The sequence below is a fragment of the Barbus barbus genome (assembly GCF_936440315.1).
Source record: "Barbus barbus genome assembly, chromosome: 29".
NCBI classification, from domain to species: domain Eukaryota; kingdom Metazoa; phylum Chordata; class Actinopteri; order Cypriniformes; family Cyprinidae; genus Barbus; species Barbus barbus.
In genome coordinates, this window is record NC_136757.1 from 15,655,647 (window position 1) to 15,675,929 (window position 20,283).

Consider the following 20,283-nt stretch of genomic DNA (forward strand, 5'->3'; position numbering starts at 1 on the left):
CCACCAGTGCTTTTCCATCACAAAGGTCTGAGTTTCAATCTGATCCCTGTTGAAAGAGCCGTTCAGATCAAAGTACTTTAAGAAACAAAATGGATTTTCACATAGATTGCTGTCCGTCATGAGATGATGAAAAATGCAAGTGGCTTCAAAAAACTACTGAACCAATTCCTGACAGCCATGCAGTGAAAATGTGCACAGATCAGGGGAGAAGAAAGCGGTTGCTCGCTCGCTCTACAAAGCATAAAAGAATGGTAATTTAGAGAAACGCAGCTGTGTAATGGTTAATTACAGTAAACGTCTTGTGTAATGCTGAATTATGGTTAGCGCAGCTGTGTAACGATAAATGATAGAGCAGCGGTTCGCATTCCCTCAGTCTATGTCATTTTTATAGACACAGCATGGATGATGGGTGGAAACCAGCAGTCAACATCAAATTTTAATATTTACAATGAATGAGAGTATTTTAATCTCCTCAGATCCAGAGGCATCAAATGATCTGATTTGCGCTCTCATTCTCTCCTCATCTCATAGAAAACTGATCCTCTCTCTCGTTTCGATTCCCTTAAGATGTAAGAAGCTTTATTGACGAGATAAAAAGGGTTTACGTTGGAATAGCATTAATAAACATGATGCAGGCTATACACTAGATGTTTTTTTTGTGAATGTGTTAGGGTGTCCTGGGGGGTTGTCAGGGTGTTTCTTTGCGGTCACTAAGGTGATCTGACTGGATTTTAGTGTATTGATTTGCAGTTGCTAGGTTAATGTGGTTGGTATCTGGGGTATTGATAGGTTTAGTTAAAAGAGCCCATTTAAGTCTTTAATTTATTCAGGTCCCAGTGGATTGTGTTGCTCCATCATATTTAAACTATTTACACTAGCTCTGCCCACCAACATGTGGTTGGGCTAGACAACATTACAAAAGACGCCTTTTAGACAATAACTCCAGTGGCGTAGGTAGTAAAAAGCATAGTAGAGACTTTTTGATGCGATCGACCCGAGTTCGAATCCACCTTTTGACGAACTTTTCCCTTTTCACATCATGTATCAGATCGGAAAGGCATTTATTTTTAATAAAATGAAGGAAGTAATCGAAAAGTGGAAAATAAAGTGCCTCACGGGTGTTTATGGGTTAGGGGTAGGTGTAGGGAGGGCTGCCGGCATTAATAAGTTTAATAAAAATGATAATTTACACTCATTACGTTATTACTTTATAATGTCTTACAATACTGCGGTGCAAATATCTGCCACTTGCACTAAATAGTATAAATAGCATCTAACTAAGGCCCCGTCCACACAGAGACGCGTTTAGTTGTATAGGCCTACGTAAAAATTTTGTATCGTAATGCCGTTTCATTCAGAGTGGATAAATCTGAAAACGACACCCTTGCGTTTTCGTGTGTACAGCCAATCCGTATATTTTGTGAAACGACGATGTCATCATCCCACAGCTACGTCACTGAAACGCAACAACAACATGAACAAACACTGAACGATTGTCTTTTTATTAACTAACATTAAGATGAATAAATCTATTGTTCCATGCTCATCTTCTTGTTATTGTGTTGGGTTTGTATACAGCGCGCAAGGTTTATGCGCATGTTCCAAGTCGTCGTCTTCTCCGTTTTTAGTATATCTCTGTGGCAGAATAACAGTGCCACATACTGGTCTGGCATGTATACTACATTGTTTTGAGTCGGTTTCATGGTTTCGAGGAAAAAAAAAGATTGGACAGGGAAAGCTCTGGCTTCGTGTGGATGTGGCCTAATATTGCAAAGAAAATACTGCTGTTGTTACATAGTGTAAATAGCATCTAAGGCTGCTGCCAGTAATGTCCAGGCAGTAATAAGTAGTAAAAATATTCAAATATGATTTGTGAAAATATGAAAATTAACTTTAAGCCAAATTATGTAGGATAATATAAAGTATAATATATGTAATTAACTTGATTAATATATCTTTAAAATTATTATTATTTTTAAAAAATAAATCGAACAAACTTTAGCAAGGCTTATACAAGCAAGAAAAAAATATGCAGTTAAAAAAGAAATCTTGTTATCATTTGTCAGGCAAGAATAGTTAGTAAATATATCTAATTATTAAAAGGAAAAGAAAAAAAACTTGATTTAAAGCTAAATTATGGCGGATAAAATAGCATATTACATATAATCTGAGATAATATTTATTCTGCACACACACACACGTTTGTTTTTGTGAAAAGTGGGGACATCCCATAGGCGTAATGGTTTTAATACTGTACAAACTGTATGTGCTATTGCACTACACCAACCCTACACCTAAACTTAGCCCTCACAGGAAACTGTGCTTTTTTATTTTCTCAAAAAAAAAAAACTAATAAAAAAAAAAAACTATTTCATCATTTACTCACCTTTAGGATATTCTAAGCCTAAGTTTCTTTCTTTTGCTGGACACAAAATATATTTTGAAGAATATTGCTTATAGTTGTTTATTCTTCAAAATATATCTTCTTTAGTGTTCAACCGAAGAAAGAAACTCTGTTTGAAACAACATGAGGGTGAGTGAATGATGACAGAAATTAATTTTTTAGGTGAACTATTCCTTTAAGAATGTCATCACATTTTACAGATTCTGTGAACGGCTTGTTTTGAGATTCTGCTTATGATTTGTGGGTATTTAAAAAAAAAAGGAGCGGGTGGATTTTTGTGTTCACACATTTATGTTCAAACAACATGTAAAAGTGAATCTTGCATAATATGGGCCCTTCAAAAGAACAGTTCACCCCAAAATAAAAACATTATTGTCATTATATACTCACTGTTAAGTTGTTTCAAACCTATATGAATTTCTTTGTTCTGCTGAAGACGATAAGAACATTTTTCAGGCAGTGGGTAATAAAACCATTGCTGGTTCCCATTGACTTTCACAATATGGAGTCAAACTGTTTGGTTACCCACAATCTTCAATATATATATATATATATATATATATATTTTTTTTTTTTTTTTTTTTCAGCAGTAAAAGAAACTTGGAACACCCTGGAGGGTCAGCGATCTAGCCCTTGGTGATCTATCCTTTTAAGTGCACTTCTTCTTCACAAGGGTTGCTTTGGCTGTATACCTTTAATCTCTACCCTCCAGCAGAATCAGCTGAGTTTTTCATTAAAGTTTGTGCTCAAGTATTGCTGTTTAGTCCCACAGGATCAGATTCCTGTGGAGTGGAAAAGTGTGACCTGCACAATTGAACCACATAGACGTCACTGTGAATAGGGGAGATTTCAGAATCATACACCTTGGATTGTGATTGGATGGTTTGATCATATGTCCATTAAACAAAGTATTTAATTCCCTTTATAAATGAATTTGTAACTAGGGATGCTGTCTAGCATGCGACACGCACAAGTTGTTTATGCCTGAAGTATTGGCTCTAGTACAAACCACTAAAGACTGGTGCTTAGAGGCGCTTTCTTCATTGCACTGTTCTCTGAATCAACAGTGAGTGAGAAGCCAATGCTTGTCGAACTGTACATTTGCTGTACCCTATACAGTCACACTGGGCCTAGTGTGTCTCCGGTTCTATATACTGTACTTAAGCATTTATGTTTTTCTCTACAACTTGCAAGTCTCAAGATACTTTCAACTTAAATAGAAAATTTAATTGCATTCATTTATTATTATTATAATTTTATTTTTTACAATATTGGGAAAACAGTGAAGGGTATAATTTTATTTGAATAATTTTACTTTGGACATTTTCATTCAGTGCAGAAAGTAGTGGCCAAATACTTATTTGCTATAAATTTTAGGAAAAAAATGTGCAAAATGTTTGCTTTTAGCTTGTCACTGGGGCGAGACTGTTTTGGGCGTTGGTTCTCAACCTTTTTGACTCCAAAGCTCCCACAACATTATTCGATGACGCAACACTTCTAGTTTCTGTAAATTACACGTGAGGATTCCAAAAGTTTTAAGAACTTGAATGTTCTTCAAGGTTTAAACTTTTTTAACCAGTTAATTTGACTTTTCAGGCAAGTGTGAACATGACTTTTCTAGATAAGGATTAAGAATAAGCATATGTAAAATTTGTTTCTACCCAATAGAATATTTTAAAACTTGGCATAACTAGAATTTTTTAATTAATTTTAGAAATGCCCATAGAGTTATATGATTGTATTTACATGACTTTACCAAGCCTAGAAATCACACTTTTAAAATTAGGTGACCTCATGCAGGTTCTTAAAAAAATACATTTGAGGGGATTAATTAAAATAAGAAATATTTTATTTATTTAAAAAAATGTTTTTTGTCTTTATTTTAAATGAGTTTAAGTTTAAGGCCCCCTTGTAGCGCTCCCCTAGTGGGCACTTGTCCCCTGGTTAATAACCACTGCTTTTTATAAACCCAACACAACTGATGAGCTATAAAAGGTCATTTCACAGTGTATGTGAAAACATGGTGCATCTCTTTAGTTTAATTTTAAAATGACCGAAACCAAACCTATGTTGTTGGGTGAGGTAGAGAATGATACCTAGAGCTGCAATATAATTACAAAACTGCAGGACCTGAACAAATATGTTAATCTGTGAGCCAGTTCAATGACGCCCATAATACCTACATCCTTTTGCTTTACTGTAGTTTCTACAGCCGTGATACATGAACATTTGCAGAAATGGAAGCTCAGGAAGCTTAAGTGGATTATTTATGTCAATTAAACAAAATCCCTCCATGCACTTTCAGTGTTTGCTCAGTGCAGTTCAGTCCACAACAAAGAGCAGATAAGAGTTAGATGTCAGTGCTGTGAATATAATTTTGAGGAAAATTGTATTGTGAGAGGGTTGTTATGTGCTTGATGTGTTTAGATTATTTTGTAGACTGCTTGGGTTCCTTTTTCAGTGCAAGCCTGGGGATTTTTTTGTCTGTTTAATGTTGGCTTAGAGAAGCAAGAGCACTTCTCCTTAACAAGCTGCATGATTTGAGGTATCGTTCATGTCCATAGCTCAAACAGAGCATGACGAGTTTCATGTCAATCAAAGCTTAATATTAAGAGTGGAAAAACCTTGCCTTAACATTAACCACTATGTAATGCTGTTAAAACGAAAACACTGCATGTTCACATTTGCATTGTGTGTTCATGTAAAGCAAGTGCTGAATTAATATTGAGTAAGTCATTAACATGCAGTGAAGTAGCACAGCTAACTCTTCTATTCTCAGGACTAATAATGCAACCCCAATTACTAGACCAACTTTGATCAAAACTCTGATTCCTGAACTAAGGTTGAACAAAACTCAGACCTTTGTATCAACCATGAGAGTTTGAGCATAATGAGACCATTGAGTGATCAGTCATGAAAGAATTGTGTGATGTCTAGGAAATGGTCTGTTCTTTTTAGCTCGCTGGCTGTGCAGATTTGCATTAGTTATTAATAAGCTACCCCAGTGTATGTAGTTCTCTGTAGTCCCTAAAAAAAACTGCAGCATGTTCGTGAGGTGAGACACAATCAGCCAAAGGAAGACTAAATCAGCATATACAATCTGAAGCTTTCCGCACTTTGATCAAAGATTCATTAAGCTGATGCTCACTTTGATGGTTCTGCATCAAACCCAGCTGTCATGTCTGCAATGTTCTTAATTCAGAGTCTTCTGGAAAGCCCTGGAGTGCTCTAGAAGTAAGCTAAAGCCCTTCAACAAAACAAATCTCATCAGGCTAGTACAGATGCGGCACAATAGTTAACGAGGTAGTTTACCAAAAAATAACAGTATGCACTTTCAGATTTTTTTTTGAATGACATTAGGGTGAGTAAATTAGGATAAACTCGGAAAAAAGGTGCAAACGCAGTCACTGGGGCAATACCCGTTCAACAGGTACTAATATGCACGACTATTTTGACATCATTTACTCACCTTCAGGTCATTCCAAACCTATATGACTGACTTTCTTTTGTAGACACATATAGTCTTTTGAATTGTAATTTTTATATGTGACCCTGGACCACAAAACTAGTCATAAGTAGCACAGGTGTAATTGTAGCAATAGCCAAAAATACTTTGTATGGGTCAAAATTATCGATTTTTCTTATTTTTCTTTTATGCCAAAAATCATTAGGATATTAAGTAAAGATCATGTTCCATGAAGATATTTTGTCAATTTCCCACCATAAATTTTTCAAAACTTAATTTTTGATTAGTATTATGCTTTGCTAACAACTTCAAAGGCGAATTTCTCAATATTTTATTACATATTCCAGATTTTCAAATAGTTGTCTCTTAGTCAAATCTATCCTATAACAAGCCATACATTAATGGAAAGCTTATTTATTCTGCTTTCAGATGATGTATAAATCTCAATTAAAAAAAAATTGAGCCTTATGACTGGTTTTGTGGTCCAGGGTCACATATGGACCGTTGCTTAACATTTAGAGCCTTATGGGTTTAAATCTGGCCCAGATTGTGACCCAAAAATGTAATTGCTATTGTTATTATTATTGTGATGCTGTTATAGGTCAGTAAATGTTTGCAAAGACCTCGTAGTGATGCCATAACAACAATAGCAGATGGCAATAGTAAACACACCCACATATATATATAAATGCACTTCTAACACCCCTACATACGCATATTTTCATATTGCACATGATTAGGAGTACTAATTAAGTTCTTCAGTTCATCACATACGGATTGGTATGAATCTATAGTGCATCCAGTAATATGAGATCTGAGGATGTTTCAGTAATAATGGTCTAGTGACTTGGTTTATTAATACAGATACATGGTTTTGGTGCAGTACCATGCAGTTTTTTGGCTACTGGACGACAGGTGAGAAGGACGAAGGTCACCTCCCAAAAGTGACTGCTGAAATAAACAAACCCCTCACAACAGGTCTCGTCTGGGCGAGCTATTTGTGGAAGGAGTGTCATAAGGATGAAGATCCCTTCTGGCTCTATTTTCCTCACATGTCTTTCTCTGTCTCTCTCAAATGTCCTTTGGACAGTAAGCACAGCTGTTCCTGTGGTGGAGGTTAACTCAGGGCTCGAGGCAGGTTCGTGCACTTAGACTACTCTCTTATTAGTTAACCATGGGTTGTGTTTAAACACCCACCTACACACGCAGAACACATTTTTTTAAGATGGTCCTAAGAGGTTTGGTCGCATCTGGCAGCTTTAGTTTGGACTTGAAACTGAACTCACACCCCCTGCGGCTGGCCGGAGAAAGGACAAAAAATGTTTGGCGATAGATATTTCACATCAAAACTCCGTTTAGGCTGATCCAAGCTGAGATAATGTGCAGACCGGGCACTGCTGCATTGGGAACGCAAAGAATTCTGGGTAATAATCTGCCATACTGGATAAAGTTTAAATTAACACTAAGTAAAATGCTAAAGCCACTGGGAATCTTGCCTGAGGAGACAATGCGGCCCTGTAAGCCCACCCAAAACCTTAGCATACATTAATTCCTCATTAGCATATTAAATCCATGACTGCGAGCATAACATACCGCTGAGTGCAGGAGTTGACGTCTCTCTCTCTCTCAGCACACGCGAGATGTCATAGGAGTTGGCTTGGTGTTGTTTTTCTGTGATCAAGCTAATCTCCAGTAACATTCACAATTATTAGCATAGCAAAAGCAAGCTGAGAGGCCCGAGGTGATTTAACAGATAATTACGCCCAAACTAAATAACCTTCAGAGAGAGATATAGAGACGTTTCGGAGGAGGACAGCGAGGGATGGAGTGATAGATGGATAGACGCAGGGCATGTAACCCTGCTGGGATCTCATTCAGAGTCTAGACTCAATCTTTTGATGCCATGCTGCCATTAAACGAGTGACAGGTCATCCCTTTATTCCCCCAGGGAGAAGAGAAAGGCTTAATTTAACATTAAGGCTGTTTGTTTGAGGTGTTATTTCGTACGAGGACGGAAAAGGATGGTGGAGTAGTACTATTATCCTTCTTGCACCCGGAAACAAACAAGTTTAATAATCTTATTTATCAGACAAGGGAAAAGAGCAGCAATATGGCTGAGTGAATATCAACTGAGAAAAGACATAAAGAACTATAAAACACCGGTGGTAAGACAACAGGCGATTGTGAGAGAAGACATTCCCCTACAACCCACCTCAGCTGCTCAGACTATCAAAGCTATAAAAGCAGATTTGGGATTTTCTGCGAGGGATTATGTATTTTATTGTGAAGTTGGTAAAATAACATCAGTACCCTGGCAACAATAAAAAACACCATGGTAGTACCATTATATTTGTTGATCTACCTTGGTAAACACCATGGTAAATGAATATGGTAATCATTCAGTACCATGGGATATACACTAGCATTCAAAATATTTGGGTTGGTATGATTAAAAAAAAAAGTTTTTGGAAGAGGTCTCCTGTATTTAAATTGGTGATATTGTGAAATATTATTACAATTTATAATTTATTTAAAATATATGATCTATTGTAATATCTTTTATAATGTATTCCTGTGATGGCAAAGCTGAATTTTCAGCAGCAATTACTGCAGCCTTCAGTGTCACATGATCCTTCAAAAATCATTCTAATAGCTGATTTGCTTCTTATTGTTTTCAGTGTTGAAAGCAGGTGGTTTTTGTGGAGATTGTTTGATGAATAGAAAGTTCAAAATGTTTTTAATGTCACTTTTGATTGATTTAATATATCCGTCCTTGGTGACCCCAAACTTTTGAACAGTAGAGTAGCGTGCCATAGAATTATACTATCATTTTACCATGCCACCACAGGGGAATGACATCTGTCACCTGATTTTACCCACAAACCCCATGCCATTTCTCCACCGTAGACTAGTAGCTTTCAAAACTACTCTCGGAACCCTATAAGACAATCACTTATCTTTACTTAATCACAAGATGGACAAGGATATGATGTAATTTAACAGGAGCATTACTTAGAGGTAAACATTAGAGACCTGCTTCTCAGCCAAAGCAGTTCCGGTCAGAGGAGACAATGCCCCTCGGGGAGTTTTGAGCCCCACTGACCTGAACTTTCTGAGCCCGACGCTTGTCAGCTCTCTGGTTCTGATGGTAGATGCGGCTGAAGTTGGAAACGATGACGGGAACAGGCAGAGCGATGACCAGCACCCCACTGAGAGAACAGATGGAGCCAAAGATCTTTCCTGCTATGGTCTTAGGGACCATGTCTCCATACCTACAGAGAAAGAGCAAGAAATAGAGACATTAGTCACTGAAATATGCACAAGCTGCTTGTACACATGTTCTTTCTTGTTTAATAGCCTAGCAGCAATAAAAAACAGACAGATACATGATATCACACCTACACAACTGTAGCTCCTCATACTAATTATATTCCATCTGTTTGTATTATTACGTTCCAAATGTAATGAATAATCACAAACTCTGACTAAATATATTCATATGGTTTTAGTGAAGATCGGCACTTCCACATGCCACCCTGTAGACAAAGCAGGAGAATTAGTGTAATTCTGACATTAGAGGTATCAGATTTAAAATGCAATGAATTATTATTGAAACAGGAGGTGACAGGAGGAGTGAGTGGATGACACTTTTATTGGAATATCCATTTGTTTAAAGAGCCATTAGTCTGCAAAGCTGTTTGTTTGGAAAATCCTTTATTTTGACAATGACTTGGAAAGTCTTTTATTTACTAAACGATTTGTTTGGAGAGTATTGAAAATGGTTTGTTTTGAGAGTTTGTTTTTTATTTAGTAAGCCATTATTTGGAAAGTCTTTTATTTTGTTTGGGAAGTGTTTTATTTCAAAAGCTGTTTGTTGGAAAGTTGTTTAATTTGAAAGCTGTTTGTTTGCAGAGTCATTTGTTTGTCAGCTGATTTGCTCATAAAATTTGTCCCAAGGCCATTTGTTTACAAACAAAATGTTTGTCTAAAGGGAGTGGAGAATGGATGGATACCACGTCCCTCAATATGAGTCCAATATTATCAACATGCTGTGAACATCATCTTTTAAAAATGGGATGGATGGAACAGAGCAGGAGCAAAAAGCCAGCAGAAAATGAGAAAGTCATTTAAAATGTTTAAATTAGAGCATTTAAATCCCTCAATCCAATGCCCTGGCTACTTCAAGGACATCAAATATAATTCGATACAGTTATTTCAAATGAAAATACAATTACACGCACCACTGTAGATCTTCCTCAGCCAGCGCGATGGCCTGCCATCTGAATTCAGGCAGTGAGGAGTGGAAGGATATATATATATATATATATATATATATATATATATATATATATATATATATATATATATATATATATATTATTATTTATTTTTTTTAAGATAAGAAAGTGGCTGACCACATATCTATTCAAACAAATTTGATGGTTCAAGGTGGCTTTAGCAAAAAGGAAGTTATTAATTTAAAAAGTTACAATTGGATACTGACGGAATACTGCCAAAAAGTGAACAAGAAAATAAGGCAGACGCACCAGGTGGAACGGAAACAATGTAAGCATAACCATAATTTGTATAGACATATATGCTTTGTTTTAAATACATATGTACAGATGCTCAGAACTAAAACAGTTTTCTTTTCAGCTAATCCAAGTGCATGCAGTGACTGCCAGTGAGGATTTAATTAACAATGGATAATCTTGTTCCTTCATTAAATTAATTTGGTGCAAGTGAGGAACAATTCAAACAAACACAATCAGAAAACATGCAGCCAGCCGAGAATTTACAAAGAGACACTAAAGTTGGAATTTAAATGTCTCAAATAATAAGAATAGCTAATTAGAAGGGAATGCTGTTGTGGGTCGTTAAAGTAGTGAAAGAAATATTCAGAGTTCAATACAAGTTAAGCTCAAACGACATACAAAATCAAGGTTATGGTGAAATGGGAGTGAATTGAGGGCATTTTTGAGGTGATTCTTCTGTATATTATTTGAGCTGTAAAGACATTCTTGGCAGTTTTATGGTCATTTTAGAAGTTATGCTGCCATAGCAAGTTGTAAATTAAACAAGTATACAAAATAATCTCAATATAATAATTGTTTACATTGTGGATTTACTATTAAAAAAATATTTTAACCTCACATTGGCCCAATTTACTTTCACTGTAACTGACTCACTGTAACCCAGATTTTTGTTTTTTTGAAGAAAAGGAGAGAGAAGTGTAAATTAATTTTTGTGGTAATCAACACTATGCCACAAGTGATGTCGATTGAATTTAACTTGAAGTGAACCTGGAATATCCCTTTACGTAAGAGTGCTACTATACACATTCACATAAAAGCCCTGCAGTCTGACAGCTGAACAGGTTAATCGCTGTAGGCCGATGAGGGATGATTCAAATAACTCTTTGTCAACACTAGGACAAAGAAAGGGCTTATTCACGAATCTGTGTCAAAGCTAATATTTGTCTTATTTTTGGAGGCTCATTTAACACTTTCCCAAACTCATTTCATGAGTCGATTAGAGTGTCATTCTGGGAGGACTGGATTGTGCCATGTGGGAATATTTCTGAGCGAGAGATCTCACAGTGTGTTTTATAATCTAAACTAATTTACACTTTGCACATGCAATATAGAAGAACACACAATACAATCTGGGACACAGAGATGATACACACAAAAACACAACTAAACACCCAGCAGGATAGAGGGCTTAACAACGCTGACTACAGAAACTACAGGCCAAATAAAAGCTCCCTCTGGACTGAGTTAAGGATTATGGCTTACTTCTAAATGGTCCCGTGTATTCATGAGTAAATTCTGTATTCTCATTCTGCTTTGATCTATGAAGACAAATGTGTGTTTGTCTCTGTGCCTAGTACTTTTCCAAAATATCAGGAAGTGTATTTTGGACCTGAACAACCTGGACGAATCACTGTTCTAGAGAAGAATCGCACCTGAACGGTGTGTTTACCCCAAAAGACAAAAGCTGTAATTGCTTGAAATGGTGTTTGTATCAAATATTCAAAAGCTGGGATTGGATACGTTAACACAGACAGCAAAATTCAGTTTTTATTTCAGTAGCATATTTTCTAACAAATAAATGTCATATTAAAGTAGTTAATTTTGAATTTCATTGCTCAGAAATAATATCATGGAGAACTGCATTTCAAAGAGGAATTTGTAATTCAGCTAAATGAGAAAATTGGTTAAGGGTTTCAATGCTTTTGCAAGGCATTGTGTATGTGTGCATATGCTCAAAGCAAATGCGCTTTGATGTGAAAAATAGACGCGCAGGCTCTCGCGGCTGATGCGCTTGTGTACGCTGTTCCTTCCATGTATCGCTTAATACATACGCACAGACACTTCAAGTATTTGAGGTTTCTGATTAGGCTGTTGCAAGAGATTTAATAGTGTTTTAATCAAGGCTTTGACCTTTATTCATTCAGCTGAATCTTAAATGGATAAATTAGACAATAAGATCCTCAGCCATTTATTGATTGTAATCTAAATGCAGTATGCAGAATACTAGCTCAAACACATAGAAAAACTCTCTTTAAATCTCTCACATGCAATCTTTTTTTCCTGCTTTCTCTACGTTCCTCTCTGATCCTGAAGTGTATCAGCCTACTGAGGTTTGTACCATATCTGCTTATCTATTTTTTTCCACACCTTCCTATCTGTTTTGGATCTGACTGAAAGTGGAATATTAATGGAAGAGTGAAAACAAAAGAGAGAAACAAATGAGTGTTGGTTGTTTTGACTGACAGAGCAAAGGTATCCAGACGCTACACTGAGCTAGATATTTGTTCAGAGATTTCACTGAAGTTTTCTTTCATTTATAGAGCTAATAAAGAGCTCTACTCTTCTTGACATTTAGGGGACTGATTCAAACCAAACTCTAGATCACAGAGAAGTAGCTCACATTATAGCTTATTGTGTCTGCATAAAGACAATAATGGGGTTTGGTCCAGACTGCAGCTGGTAGATGCCATAACTACACCATTATGGGGGCACAAAGGTAACGGTGTACGCTGATGGAATATTTTATTTATTTATTTTTTTGCAGGCAATATATAAATGGTAAACATTATGTTGTAGTAGACATTGTGCCATATATAAAAACATTACAGTTAAAAACCCTGTGGTTGGCAAGCTCTTTTTCTCTCTAATGCTCACCAAGGCTGCATTTATTAGATTAAAAATACAGTAAAATAGTAATATTATGAAAATGAGCTGTTTTCTATTTCATATATATTTTACATAATATATTTATTCCAATGATGGCAAAGATGAATTTTTAGCAAAAATTATGCCAGTCTTCAGTGTCACATGATCCTTCAGAAATCATTCTTATGTGCTGATTTGATGCTTAAGTAACATTCATTATTGATTTTTTGATGAAAACTGTGATGCTGCTTAATATTTTTGATGAATAGAAAGAATAGCATTTAAAAAATTAGGCTATTTTAATTAGAAAAGGTGCAACACTCTTGAAGAAATACAGCTTTATTGGTTAAAATATGAGTGACGTTTTGGCCATTACCCACGAAAATAGAAATTATTTGTAATATTATAAATGTCCTGCTGTCATATCATAAGATTTTACTGACCCCAAACTTTTGAATGATATTGGATTTGGTATTTATTGATCTTTATCTTGTTGGTGTCATCAGGACTGTCATTTCCAGGGTGAATAGTCAAATGGTATTTATGGCTCAGGTAAAAAACACTGCACCTCCCACCTGTACTCTAAAAAAAAGTTAGCAGAGTTTTTTCCTGCTGAGTAACAGCCAAGGACAGCTCCCTCCAGCTATTATAGACCTCCTTGGTCTCCCTGTGTGTATTACAGTGTTTAAGATGCAGGAATCAGCATTTAAACACCCAGGTGAAGGAGAGGGTCTTTGTAACAAAGTTACAGCAGCCACATTATTCATGATTTTGTACTGAAACCAATGATAGTGCAGCAAAAAGGACAGATTTAGAACAAACGAGTGAGTGAGAGAGAGTGCAAAAACATATAATGCTGAACATTTGAACTTACACAAGCTGTTCATATCTATAGATTTGTTCCTTGCCCTTGAAACAGTCAGTCCATGAAGCTGCATAGGATATCAAAGGAGAAACCAGAGGATTGTGGAACAAATCTGATGCCAAACTCTCTGTTTTAGAATCTCACAAGTATCCAAGCTTTACAAAACCTCCAAGGATCTGTTGCAGCTGTCATAAAGGACAGAATTTGAACGCCACATGCGTTAGCGTCTCTTTAACGCATGCAGTCACATACAGTTTCTGTCATGCTTGACGACCGCTTGATTCGACTGCTTTTATTGCCGCTGTGACTCCACTGGCGTGGTAATGAGGAGAGGGATGCCGTTAGTATGGAGAGCGTGCCATTAGCCTTTTAGCACTGCGGGCCACAGGCTCACAGTTAGCGAGTGGTGCGTTACAGCCTGACTGCTGTTACACAACATGCAAACTCCCAAACCCAAACTCTCATCCCACTCACATCTCAAGCTCTGTCTCATCCTCCTCAATCCTTTCTTTCCCTCTTCCCACCCCCTCACGCTTTCAGATCCGCCTCCCACGGTGAGTCGGTGTGACCCGCTTGGAGCCACGATTCCCTCTGAAATTCACGAGCTCCAGTGATGTCTGAAACAACAATTCGACAGCAGATTAGCTCAGTTCATTCACCAGCAAATCTGCTGTATGAGCACAGAAGGATTCCACTGAAAAAACTGAATTCATACCAATCGCCTCTACGCAAACAACCTCTGCTTTTGTGAGGAATTGGACCAGCTGCGGGGCTTCACATGCATTATTGAGCTTTTGAGGAAGAGTCTGTAGTAGGGTTGTTGTCATGATACCAATATTTCAGCAGTTGATACCAAAAACAGTGAAATTTCATGATTCTCGGTGTTTTCAGAGGTTGCTTTTATTGTCTTTAGGACTAAATGTTGTGTTCTGGACTCATGCATGAGTGGTTTTCTCTTTTTGTCATCAAGGATGAACAATTAGGCTAATGTCATCACATTAAAAATAACTTTCAAATTCGGTAATACTTAAAGCTTCGAAGTGCTGGGGACAGTTGTGTGAAGCATTTAAAAACACTCGAAAACATTAGACCATTTCTGCCACAAGTTGCTCCTGTTGTTTTATTAAATCCATGGTGAATGGTGGAGATTTGTGTTTATTGAACAGAGATTTTCCTGGTTTCAGGCACATTAGTGGCGTTTGTTCTGATAGCCTTAGCTTTAACAGAATTCTGCGAAGAATTTGAATGCTTCTCACAAGATTTGACAGAGAAGTTATTGATTCTGTGGCGAATTCGACTACTTTCTCCACTGTATCTCCCAGCGCTGTGTATAACGGTGTCGCGTGATTGAGATTAGCATTAGGTGATTATTTTTTCAGTTTAACTTGTTCAAAATATTTAACGCAATTAACGCAGGGGAGAAGCTAGGGTTGGCCACCCCACTCACAACTGCTGTTTCTGTCACTTTTTCTCTTGACAAGAAGTGCATTTATTCAGTCGCAGAATGTCTTTATGAGCAGATCAAACCGGAGACGTTTCAGACGTTTCACTTAACCCCTGCGCCAGTTGCGAGTCAAACAAGCGCGGAAACAGTGCTGTGCTCGCAGCGCGTGCTCAATTGCACGCACAAAGGTGCATGCGCGTGCTGTAGCCTGTATCATTTCATATCAAAGCGAGAAATAAACTACGTGCATTCAATGTCGTGGTCAGGTAAGTCATGATGTTACCAAAAAGGCGATTAAAGCTGCCTTAAAACTTTGAGTGCATGTAATATATTTTATATGAGTAACATTTAAGAACATGTTTATGAAATGGTTTTCAAAACTGTCCTGGAGCAGCCCACACTGTCTCCCTCATCTAATACACCCGATTCAACTCGTCAGCTCATTAATTGAGACTTTATGACCTGAAGTGTGTAATGGTAATGGTAAATGGTAAAATGAAATGGTAAAAAGAGCTGAGAGAAACTGTATTGGTATCAGTGATCAGTGTTGGCCTTCAGTCCTAAAAAAAAATATTAAACAAATATTAAAAAATATACTGTCTTTATATTGTTTGTACATTAATCTGAAGATTGAATGTGAAATTATTGCAATATAAAATTATATTTAAAAACTTTAATGTTAACCGCAGTTAATCGCGATTAATTTCAGAAAAATGTGCTATTAATTAGGATATTAAATATAATATATACATACAGTATCTGACAAAAGTGAGTACACCCCTCACATTTCAGCAACAATTTTAGTATATCTTCTCAAGGGACAATACTATAGAAATGAAACTTGGATATATTTTAGAGTAGTCAATGTGCAGTTTGTATAGCAGTACAAATTTACTGTCCTCTAAAAATAACTCAACATACAGCCATTATTGTGCAAATAACTGTACACCCTAAGTGAACATGTCAAAACTGTGTCCAAAGCGTCAATATTTTGTAGGGGCACCATTGTTATCTAGCACTGCTTTAATCCTCCTTGGCATTGAGTTCACCAGAGCTGTACAGACTGTTGCTGGGATCCTCTTCCACTCCTCCACAATGACATCACGGAGCTGTTGGATGTTAGACACATGGTGCTTCTACACCTTCCGCTTGAGGATGCCCCACATGTGCTCAGTAGGGTTCAGGTCTGGAGACATACTTAGCCACTCCATCACCTTCACCTTCATCAGCAAGACAGTTGTTATCTTGACGGTGTGTTTGGGGTCGCTATTATGTTGGAAAACTGCAGTTCGGCCCAGTTTCTGAAGGGAGGACATCATGAATGCTTCAGAATGTCACAGAACATGTTGGAATCCACATTTCCCTCAATGAACTGCAGCTCCCCAGTACCAGCAGCACTCATGCAGCCCCAGACCATGTTGCTACCACCACCATGCTTGACTGTAGGCAAGACAGTTTTCTTGGTACTCCTCACCAGGGGCGGACTGGGGCCAAAAAGTGGCCCTGGACTTTTTGGCACAGAGCGTCCCACCAAACCCGGTCCGCAACACACCGTATCACACCATAAATGACTGGCATACTTCTTTACATTATAATTTGTCTTTCCTGGTGCATATGGCAAATAGTAAATAATTTTTAAGGGGGCAGTTTAATATCACTAAAGTTAAATACCTATATTATCAGTCCATATGACACAATGCTCTGGCATCGTCTAAGACTTGAATAGTGCAGAATGCGGACTGTTTCTATGGGCCTTTCTATTGGTCATATACAGTATTGTCCTTTTGCAGGAGCTTGACATCTATCATTTTAAGGAATAGAGCTCCAATTGTGGAAAAGAGTATACAAATTATTTTGATAATGAAAAATACAGTAAACAGTACTGTGAAATATTTAATGTTACAATTTAAAATAGCTGTCTTTTATGAGAATATATAGTAAAATTATTTATTGCTGTGATCAAAGCTGAATGTTTACTCCAGTCTTCAGTGTTCCTTCAGAAATCCTTCTAATATGCTGATTTACTGCTCAAGAAACATTTCTGATTATTATGAATGTTGAAAACTATTGTGCTGCTTCATATCTTTTTGTGGAAAATGTGATACCATTCAGTCTTTTAAGATTAAAAAATATAAATATATATTTTTCTTCAACAAGGTTGCATTAAATTGATTTAAGTGACAGTAAAGATATTTACACTCATTACGCAGTACTTATATTTCAAATAAATGCTGTTCTTTAACTGAGAACCATTAATAAAATTATTGGTTATTGGTATTTTATTATACTAATAATAAAAACCATTATTAAGAATTGATCTCAAATAATAACTTATAATAATTACGCAGCAAATTAAGCAGCATTAAAATGATTTCTGAAGGGACACTGAAGACTGGAGTAATGATGCTGAAAATTCAGCTTTGATCACAGGAATAAATTATATTTTAAAACATCCTAAATAGAAAACCACTATATTAAGTGTAATATTTCATAATATTATTTTTTTTACTGTATTTTTGATCGAATAAATGCAATGTTCTTTCAAATAAATAAATACATAAATAAATAAATAAAAAGCCTTAATTATTTCAAACTTTTAACCATATAAAATAATGCATGTGAAATAATTAGCAAATTATATTTTTATTAGGCCTATAAAATAAATCACTTTCCAATGCACAGCACTCGAAAGCAAAAGTCTTCAGATTTACAATGTTTTAGAGTAAGATTGAGAATGATTTTTATAGATTTTTAAACATTTTCTTAGACACGTGAAATCACGGAAGAAAGCCTATATAGAGATATTACATTAACTCTTATCTCATGTCTGCTGAAAACTGCTATATTATGTAGGGTACATTGTGACGAATAACGTAAATGGCATTAAAATCTGATAAATTTGAAAAGGCCAGTAGTAGTTTGCATTCCTGAAAATTAATGTCTTTCGTTTAACTTTTTTTTAATATCGTAAACAGTTGGCAAATATTGCTGAATTGTCTCGTCATGTTTAGCTGCTTACTTACCTCAGATTGCATTCAAGTTGCGCGCAGCTCAGCATCTGTGAACTGTAAATCCCGCCTTCTACACTTTGATTGGCTATTGACATTGACATATGACATTGACGAGTGCTTTTGAGCCGCTGCACTGAGCTGGAACACGCTAAATGAATTAGAATTTTTTAATCAAGTGGGCCGTGCGGGCCATTCGTCTGGGCCGATGGAAGGATAGACTATACGTACATTTACTACAATTCATTTTTTATATATAGCCTATTTACGCAAAGGGCCGGCCCACATTGTACACCGGCCCACCGGTACTCCAGATGGCCAGTCCGCCACTGCTCCTTACCAGGGCGTTGCCACACATGCTGGGCACCATCTGAGCCAAACAAGTTTATCTGAGTCTCATCAGACCACAGGACATGGTTCAAGTAATTCATGCTCTTGGACAGGTTGTCTTCAGCTAACTGTTTGCGGGCTTTCTTGTGAGCCATCTTCAGAAGAGGCTTCCTTCTGGGACGATGGCTATGCAAACCGACTTGTTGCAGTGTGTGGCGCATGGTCTGAGCACTGACAAGCTGACCTTCCACTTCTGCAACCTCTAAAGCAATGCTGGCAGCACTCATACATCTGTTTTTTGAAGGCAGCTTCTGCACGTGACACACAGCACGCGGACTTAACTTCTTTGTTCGACCCTTGGGAGGCCTGTTCCGAGTGGAACCAGTCTTGGAAAACCTCTGTATGACAGTGGCCACTGTACTGTAACTCAGTTTCAGGTTGTTACTGATCTTCTTATAGCCTCGGCCATCTTTTTGGAGAGCAACAATTCTAATTTTCAAATTCTCAGAGAGTTCTGTGCCATGAGGTGCTATTTTGAACATCCATTGGTCAGTATGAGAGAATTGTACTCAAAGCACCAAATTTTAACTACTCTAATATAAGATACACAAATTTTTATAGTCCTGTCAAGCAGACAAAACCATGAACATGATGAATAGGATATGTGGCTTTGCATGGTTAAACGACGTATAGCTGTTATCACTTAGGGTGTACTCACTTTTGTTGCCAGGTTTTTTTGACAATAATGGCTGTATGTTGAGTATGTCAGAGGACAGTAAATCTAAACTGCTATACAAGTTGTACATTGACTAATTTAAAATATATCCAAGTTTCATTTCTATAGTATTTTCCCTTGAGAAGAGATACTAAAATGGTTGCCGAAATGTGAGGGGTGTACTCATTTTTGTGAGATACTATATATATATATATATATATATATATATATATATATATATTATAGATTGTTGTGTATTTGTGTAATTGTGTATTTAGTGAATTAAAAATCCTTCTCTTCAAAGCCGATAATTTAACATCAACATGTTGTCTTTATAATAATATGCTTAATACTTTCATATATAAAGTTTTATACTGTGTGAAAAAATAAGTACCTGCTTTTATATTTTAGGAAGGGGTCCCTTACAAGGGGACCATGTTTGCGGATCCTTGGCGTCAGAAAGTTTATAAAATCCCTGCACAGATATAGAATTCTGTCAGTGCTCAGTATTAACTGAAAGTTTGGGCTCAGGCCTGACAGACTCATCATGTTGATACTCTGGCTAAAGGGATCTAAACCCTAAGGTAGCTCACACACCAGAAATTTACACTTGCCACCTGCTCAGATCTAGTAAAGTGTCAGTTTCTTGGGCGATTGGCTTCATTTCAGAAGTGCACACATATACACACTCTAACATTTGGCATAAATTCAGCCACAAACATTCCTAAAGGATTCATCAGCTCATCTGAATTCCACCGCCTGCTTAAGTTTTGAAGTTTGTAAGTAGGTTGCTGAAGAAACTAGGCCACTCCTCCTCCACCACCGTGCTCCAGACGCGATTTTTCTTCCTTCTCTGTCCTCAGTCGAGGA

The 20,283-nt window shown here is 36.9% G+C and overlaps 1 protein-coding gene across 1 annotated transcript in view; it reads right to left on the reverse strand.

Annotated features, from left to right (window-relative positions):
- kcnd3 (potassium voltage-gated channel, Shal-related subfamily, member 3) overlaps positions 1-20,283 on the reverse strand; it is a gene marked incomplete at its 3' end in the record, with an annotated part of 99,566 nt that overhangs the window by 5,512 nt on the left and 73,771 nt on the right. The window contains exon 2 of the mRNA XM_079384793.1: positions 8,974-9,142. Coding sequence (XP_079240919.1) covers positions 8,974-9,142 — 169 coding nt within the window. The remainder of the gene's footprint in view (positions 1-8,973; positions 9,143-20,283) is intronic.